General features: G+C 38.3%; 1 protein-coding gene across 1 annotated transcript; it reads right to left on the reverse strand.

Moving 5' to 3' along the window:
* Window positions 1-2,730: 2,730 nt before the first annotated feature.
* Window positions 2,731-8,064, reverse strand: LOC100891796 (histamine N-methyltransferase). Its single transcript, XM_003729963.3, has 3 exons — window positions 7,790-8,064; window positions 3,704-4,048; window positions 2,731-3,196 (listed from the first exon to the last, which is right to left on the reverse strand). The coding sequence occupies exons 1-3, from the start codon at window positions 8,019-8,021 to the stop codon at window positions 2,838-2,840; spliced, it is 936 nt and encodes a 311-aa protein (XP_003730011.2). The 5' UTR covers window positions 8,022-8,064; the 3' UTR covers window positions 2,731-2,837.
* Between the last annotated feature and the right edge of the window lie 296 nt (window positions 8,065-8,360).

The following is an 8,360-nucleotide window of genomic DNA, read 5'->3' on the forward strand; positions in this document are numbered from 1 at the left end:
CTCAGAGAAAGTTTCTGAAAGGTGTATGGTTTGCCCCTCGGCCATGTGGGCCTTCAATATTCAAATTTGGGGTAGGGCGTGGGGAGGGGTTGGTACGCCGGCTTCACCCTATTACGCTAGATCCATTGGTGTTTTTGCTAGTCATGATGGTGATTATAATAACAATGTGGATGATGATGAGGAGAAGGAATAGAAGGATGATGATGAGGAGGAGGAGAAAGAGGAGGAGGATGATGATGATGATTATGAGGATGATGATGAGGAGGAGAAGGATGATTAGGAGGAGGAGGAGGAGGATTATGATGATGAGGAGGAGGAAGAGGAGGAGGAGGAGGATTATGATGATGATGATGATGAGCTGGAGGAGGAGGAGGAGGAGGAGGAGGAGGAGGAGGAGGAGGAGAAGGAGGAGGAGGATGATGATGATGAGGATGATGAGGAGGAGGAGAAGGATGATGATGATGATGAGGAGGAGGAGGAGAAGTAAGAGAAGGATGATGATGATGATGATGATGATGATGATGACAATGGATGGGTTATCGTTCTGATAAGATGAAATAACAATGTCCTTTTACATAGCCATAGCCAAAATGACCATGCATTTTCCCGTTAATCATGGAATGCCCCGAAGTATACAGAATCTGTAACACGAAGTCTTTTTTTTCCCCATACTTTTCCCCTCCACAGGGATTTTATTGATTTTCATTTACAAAAAAATTAACAAACATATATTCAATGTAATTTATATTCATAACATGAATAAAATTGACTTCTCAAGATACAAATATTTTGTTGAACTGTCGAGTTAACAGAAGACATAGATATTTTCAATAATATATTTCTGATATTCATAACATGAATAAAATTGACTTCTCAAGATACAAATATTTTGTTGAACTGTCGAGTTAACAGAAGACATAGATATTTTCAATAATATATTTCTGATATTCATGAACAAAAACAATACAACAGACACTTATAATCGTTTCATTATTGGGCTATATACAATTACTTTGTTGTGACCACTGCTAATGATCTTTTAAAAATTGTTTAAAAAAATATTTAAAAAAAAAAAAAATACATCTTTATATATAAACAAATTCCTGAATTGAAACCATTTTCTTCGAATTCGAATCTGCAATAGCCTATGCTTTTCATTTTTCATGCTCTAATATTATCAAAGTCGGGCAATGTTTTCTTTATTTTGCAAGTATACACCATCTGTCGCACCACAATCAGTATACGATTCATTGCATAATTATTTGAACCTCTTAAACCAAATAATGATCTTGTAGTGAAAATATTATTCTATTTCCGGTTCCAGTATATATCCAGTGTTCCAACCTATCCCAAATATGTTTAACATGCGTACAATAACTGTTTCACTCTGTTCATTACAAAATGTACATTTTTTCTTGGGACTATATTAATTTTAAACAGTAACTAATTCGTATATCATATACGTTGCAAAACCTTAAACTGAAACCATCGTAAGCCCACATCAATGGTACAATTAAATCCAATGGAACAATATGTTTCCCAACTCTTGTCATTCAGGTCGAAAATGCATTTCCATTTAAGAAAACTTTTACTTTCTCCTTTTCATCTCTTTAATAAAATTCCATAGATATGTGAGCATCCTTTAATACGTTTCATAACCAATGCCATCGTATCTGTTAAAAGGATATGTGGCACCCTGTTAAAAAAAGTACAACCGCTAAACCCTTCTTTAATTGCATCGCATAATCCACGATAAAATAGAAAATTTATTTAATATTATACATATCTTGACTGTGACTGACGAGCACAATATAAAGATTTAAAGAACAAATGAGTTGTAAGAAAGGTAAGAAAAAGCTGACAAAGCCGATATGAATATATACACTCAGAAAAACAAAAAAGTGGACACAATTTATACTACCGGTAGTTAAGATTCTAAAATAGGTTTTTGATATACTATTATCTTTCATGTGTACACAAATTCATAAATTAATCATGTTTTGGCCTGCAAATGGGATATTGTACCTATAAGATGATATGCAATTAGTTTCATACCATGCATGAGTGAGCATGGCCAATTAATAACAAATGACTCTCTGATGGAATTTAATGATGCATCTGGCCATTTAAATGTTAATGAGCATTGCATGTATCCTATATGGCTCGTCCAAAATCTGGGTAAAAAGGAGATATCTTACCGTGCTTGACAAAACCATGATGTCATGAGACTACAGTTGACACCAAGAACTCAATCCTCCTCATTTTTTCGCATTCTTTGTTTTCATTATTAAACAAGAATGTTTCAAAGACTTGCTCTATTTTTGCAATTTTCTTAATCAGACATTCTAACGAATGTGCCCAACCAAGCGTGACAGTTCAAAACTTGATCTTTTTGTTGGTAGAGTATTAATTTTTCTTTAATTTGATATAACAAAATGATGTCTTATTATACTTAACTGAAGGTTTATATACAAAGTTTGAACAATGAAGAGTGCCCCTCCCCATTTTGTTTTCTTTGCTGAGTGTAGATATATAAGAATAAACAAGCCAAGCCGGCACTCATTATGACATTACAAGAATAATCATGAATACATTGTACAGTAATGATCCCTTTCCTTGCAATAATATTTCTTTACCCGAGTTACAACCAGAGACCTAAGTTTAGGCATGATTAATATCTAGGTAATTATTGGAAATCGAATGAATGTGAGGTAACATGTGATTTTTTTTTGTACGGGGGGGGGGGTGCGTACTGCTTAAGCCCGAAGCCCTCTCCCCTCCTAGAACTTTTTGTACTGTTTACACTATATTAATTGAACTGTGATTATTATCCGTCATTATTTAATCATTACCATGGAGTCCCAGTCTCGCTGGTATCCTCCAGTACTCATCTTATCCTCTCTATCGCTTTGATTTAATCCCCTCAAGAAAGCTACGACACTCTTCTTCAATTCCTCGGGCGCTGATTGGCGGAAATTCCTCACGTGAGTTATGAAATCGAGCATTCTGCCGCCCTTGATAGAGGCGGGGTCAAAGCACTGGGAGATATCAGAGGGCCATGATTGGTGGTGGAATTTATAGGGCGTGTCGGATCGGGCGTAAATCTCGCGGAGATGGGCGGAGCAGAGGTTGGTGGCGGGGCTTCCTTCGCACAGTTTGGGGTATCGATCCCATACGCGATAGATACCGGCTTCTTCTGCAAGAATACATAGGAAGAAGATGTCGCCGATTGAATATTTTCACGGACATAAATAGATATTGCTTTGACTCCATTTTGTCTTATTGAAGAGTATATAGCAGAATCCCTTCTCCCCTTGACTGGGCAATTTTGTAACCTCAGAATATGATTCCCTCTAAAAGCATAATTTCTCAGGGGGCACCTTTCGGTTCTCTGGACAGTGTTGAATCCGTCTACATCCTTCACACACCTGATAAAATTAATGTCCCATCCTGAAAATATGATTACATTAGGTTACTTGATTTCCTCAATAATAACCTCAGAACATAGTGGACTTCAACCCCTCAATATTAACAATAATAAACATTTTAAAAATACTGGGTAAGAAGATGGCGCTCAACATAAGGAAAGGTTGTGTCCAATCGACTTTGGGCAATGTCCAACTTAGTAATGTTTCGCTCAATGACCTTTCCAATACTCATTTATTACAAATGACTAGAATTGGCTACAGACTTTAATTTATACCTGAAAGAAGAATAACTAGGAGAGCTCCATGCTTGACAAGCCTGTCCCTCAGATAGGACTGTGCCTGCTGTAGGTCATTGACATAGTAGAGTGAATGAACAGCGTGGATAAGATGAAATCTTTCTTTATCCACACCCCTCGATCTCTCTTTCTCTTCCTCCAACTTTTGAAAGTCGTCAAAGGTCTCGTTTCGCCATTCAAACTCCACACCGTCGAACTTGGGTCGGTTGTCATTGATGAGGGCTTTGAATTCTTCCAGTGGTTCTTTGGCGGGTTCGACCACCGTGTAGTGGATACGGGGGTACCTTGCCACAAGTTGTTCTAGCATGCAGCTATCCACTTTACCTGAAGAGAAAGATTAACAATTTCGATAAGATTCTTAAAGATAACAAATAAAGATAAAATAATTTTTTTTTAAATAGTCAGAAAAATACTCGAATTCTCACGCATTTTCTGCTGAGCCCTGATAAATAGCTTCAGCCATGCAAAGCCATCTATACACATAGTTTGGCCATCTTGATTTCATTCGATCACAACATGGAGTATATTCTTTTGTTTAGTGCTTGCTCAACAAAGCAGTATAGTCGCCATATTGTTTCCAACTCGAAGTGGGTTGACCAAGCTCTGTGTAATTTAGGCATTATTCGCAAGTATTTAACCCACTCGGCCACAGAAAAAATAGTTCATGCCCTCATATCGTCTCGACTGGACTTTGGTAATGCACTTTTTTTTTCAGCTGCCACAATCTCAACTTTCACGGTTACAAAAATTACAAAATTCAGCAGCCCGTATTGTTACCCCTACCAGACGTACTTCTCACATTACTCCTGTTTTGTCTTCACTACATTGGTTACCTGTTGAATCTCGTATTGTATTTAAATTATTATTGCTTGTTTTTCACTGTATACATGGATCTGCCCCAGAGTACAATATTAATTTGTTAATGCTTTATAATCCTCTCAGACGCTTAAGATCTTCCGATTCTCAATTGCTTGTTGTTCCGAAAACTAAGAAATCATGGGGGGATCGGTCATTTGCACACGCTGGACCTTACCTATGGAATCAATTGCCACAACATATTCGTTATATTTCAAGTGTAGATTGCTTTAAACATGCCCTCAAAACTCATTTGTTCAAAGCGGCTTTTCAGTAGATTTAGTTTTACTTTCACATTGTCATGTTCATTTTTGTGTTTATTTTTTGTGTATTTTTGTGTACTTATATCTTTTCTTCTCCATGCGCCTCGGAGACATTATTCATGTGGAGCTGGCGCATTAAAAATACTCTATAATTATTATTATAGATGGCTTTGGCTTCAGGACTCCCGGAGCTCCCTTATGTGCCAACAAATTATTTAATATTGGTTGCACGAACTATGACATAAAAGTGTATTAGGAGGGAAATATAATCAGTTAACTATAGTTTTATGCACTTGTGTTACATAATTATGATAAATTTTGGCCCTATAATTGGTGTACCTGAGACATATTTGGCTATCAAAGCCTTATACCTACGATGCATTATTGTCTTTTGATACTGAAAAAAGGGAGATTTACTGTGGTCCTATCACCTCCGAAAATCATTTAAAGCAGTCCTCTTGACTGTCTAGAGTAGCTGATCATTTAGACCTTTTAGGGGGAACTTCAGGGCCCCTAGCTTGGTCTTCTGTGGATATATACCATACAATATTGTATTGTATTGTTCATAGTGGGTTCGCAACACAAAACGAACATTTTCAGCCAAAATATTTGTTCTGAAATGCATAAAAACAGTGATGGGCTACTAAAACATACAATCCGGGCACTTTGGGGACATTTAATATAAATTCAGTCGGTGCCATCGTTTTCAAAGCATAAAATTTGAATTGGGGATCCACACTATAGGAGAAAAAAGGTGAACACCGTTTCCATGTAGTTGGAGCCGTCTGTGCACATAATAACTACATACCCGCAACAAATTTGGTCTGCAGCCTTTTATTATTGTGTCTACATTCTATAGGCATTAAAGGCAACGTTGAATCTGAGATGCATGGCCCTACGTGTTATCAGAGACTGTGATATGGTGTATTTAAAATGATCACGAAGTGCCTCAAAAACAGGAAAAATCTTTGAGTTACCGGTTTAATCATACTTGTTTTCTCTAATAGACTGTAGTGTTATAAAAACCGATTGCCAAACATAAATTTGATTTCGATTTTCAATCATAAATATCTTGATAATCAGACAGGCGATCGGCTTGAAAAAATCATGAGGTTCCTGATTGACCTAAAGGTTTATAATTATCATTGCAGCATGGGCTGAATCCAGGATTTTGTTTCAGAATCTGAGACAAAGTTACCCAATCCCTTTAACCAATGTTTCAGCTGAATAACGACGAACTTCCCCAGGCACTATCATATTTGTTTAAGAAAGGAAATCAAGTTCACGCATGACTATCCTATCCGACAGGCGCTTTTCTGTCACCTTCCTGGCACGAGAATACGCTTTGCTCAAAATCCATGCCTATACGGGTCCCAAGTTCTGGAATTCTCTCGATTATGTGATCAACAGGTTTGTATGTGTTCATGTATTCAGAAGAAAATTGAAATGTCATTATCTGAATACGTATTGTCATTCCTGATTCCTGACAATATTGTCTCCAAGCAGTAGGCCTATTTGTGTTGATTACAATGGGTAATTAACGGTATGGCCATGCCAACTATGTACATATTCTACTCATATAATTGTTTCAATAAGCTTTTGTAGTTGTGAGTTTCGGTTCATGCATGTATCCCTGTTAATTACCCTTTCCCTGTTTTAGCGTGTCTTTGTATTTTATAAACCTACCTTTTGTAGTTTAAGAAGCCTATCCACAACAAGCTCTGATTTTCCATATGCTCCGCCACTATATCTCTCAAGTTAAACTGAAGGGCAATTTTCTGATTAATGGGTACCTATAATGTGTGTACATGTTTTCTGTAATCATTTGTCAACATGTTTATAAAATGAGATATTGTGGAAACCAGGGGCGGCGATCCCGGGGGACGGGGGGACACGTCCCCTCTCAACTTCTTTAGGGGGGATCGTCCCCCCAGAACAGTTGAAAGGTGTAAAACAAATTTACAGTCAGGAAAAAGTATGCTTATTTAGAAGCCTACATGTCAGGGCCCGCAGATCGGCGGGGCTCGGGGAGCCCCGCCCCCCCCCCCCCCGCCCCTCACTGTTTTTGAAAAAGTATTTTAAAGAGATATAGAAAGAAAGAAAGAAAGAATAGTGACCTGCCAGTGTCAAAAATGAGGTATCAAAATATGCTCATCTGACCGTAATTAAATGCATAAAACCCCTGAGCTTCCGGGGGCTCCGCCTCTTGACAACCGGCGGGGCTTTGCCCCTAGACCCCACGCAAATTTACGTTCCGATCGCTTCGCTCGCCAAGCTCTACCTGGTTATTTATACTCTCGCCCCCCCCCCCCCCCACTTTGAAAAACGTTCCGAGGGACATGCATAACATAAGAGTAGTGGTGATAAGGATTGTTTTTCTTCTCCCCCCCCCCAAATGATTTTGCTCATTACGCCACTGATCACTCGCATTTGCCCCCACCCCCCCCCCCCCCCCGGTCATGAAAAGAAATCGCCTCCCCTGGTGGAATTACCACTATCCATCTATTGCTATTAGGCCGCCCATTCATCTATGGAGTAACAAAGGTCAACTCTTTTTCACTGTGCTTCACTTACAAATAAGACGAGCGAACTTGTATTTGGAATGGTCATAAATTATACCAAACCAAATCGCGACTGTATTGTATTGTATGTATGTATTGTTGAGTATTGACTGTATTGTATGACGCACATCTATGTGTATGAAAGAAATGAATAGTCTACGCGACTATTCACTGGGTGCTCAAATCCTGCACACATAAAGACTTTTTATTCCACGTACGACGCATAATAACCTATTTTATGATATCACAATTTGGTTTTCTGTGTTCATCTTTCTTTACAAATATTGCAACATTAGTGAGATAACAGCTTGTAGGCAAATCGAACGATGTGTTACAAGACAGTGCAATATTTAAAAGGGGAAAAAGATATGATATAGCAAACGAACCATCACCGCTACCGACTGCCAGCACACGAATAATTTCATCACTTGGAAACTTCGAAGTGAAATGGCTGACGACATGATCCTCAAATATGATCCTGGCCCAGTCCTTGTAAATGTTCACTTTGAGCCCTGAAAATTCAGCATAGGCCTGGTAAGCCTCAAGATAATCATCCAAATCTTCAACCAACTTCGGAAGGTTTTCGAAACATGATTCGGGGACACCGTTATCTGCCATGATTTCAGTTTGTCCACGGACTACTAAATTAAGGATCAGTGTTTGCCTTTAATACGAAGAGCAGAGGTTAACTCTATTGAAGATAACGTACGTGAACAATGATCCAGAGTTCCGGGGGAAAAAAAAAGGGGGGGGGCATAATTCCTGAAAAATCTAGAACATCCCCCCCCCCTTCCAAGAGTGCTTTTTAATAAATTGTTTTAATCTGCATTTTCCCCTTGAGTATTGATAGAAATATCAGTCAATTCATACCAATATTGAGATATCACTGTATCCAGGAAAATCGGTGTTATTAGGAGACTTTAAAAAAAAATGTCCATTGGGAACATTATGACTAAA

The sequence above is a fragment of the Strongylocentrotus purpuratus genome, unplaced genomic scaffold, assembly GCF_000002235.5.
Source record: "Strongylocentrotus purpuratus isolate Spur 01 unplaced genomic scaffold, Spur_5.0 spur5_scaffold_15, whole genome shotgun sequence".
In the NCBI taxonomy this organism is placed as follows: domain Eukaryota; kingdom Metazoa; phylum Echinodermata; class Echinoidea; order Camarodonta; family Strongylocentrotidae; genus Strongylocentrotus; species Strongylocentrotus purpuratus.

Excerpts from the sequence above, each read along its gene's own strand:
- LOC100891796 (XM_003729963.3), bottom strand. The coding sequence starts at position 8,021 with ATGGCAGATAACGGTGTCCCCGAATCATGTTTCGAAAACCTTCCGAAG. Across the intron at positions 4,049-7,789 it reads GGCAGTCGGTAGCGGTGATG|GTAAAGTGGATAGCTGCATG; the intron begins GTTCGTTTGCTA and ends CTTTCTCTTCAG. Across the intron at positions 3,197-3,703 it reads CCTAGTTATTCTTCTTTCAG|AAGAAGCCGGTATCTATCGC; the intron begins GTATAAATTAAA and ends GTATTCTTGCAG.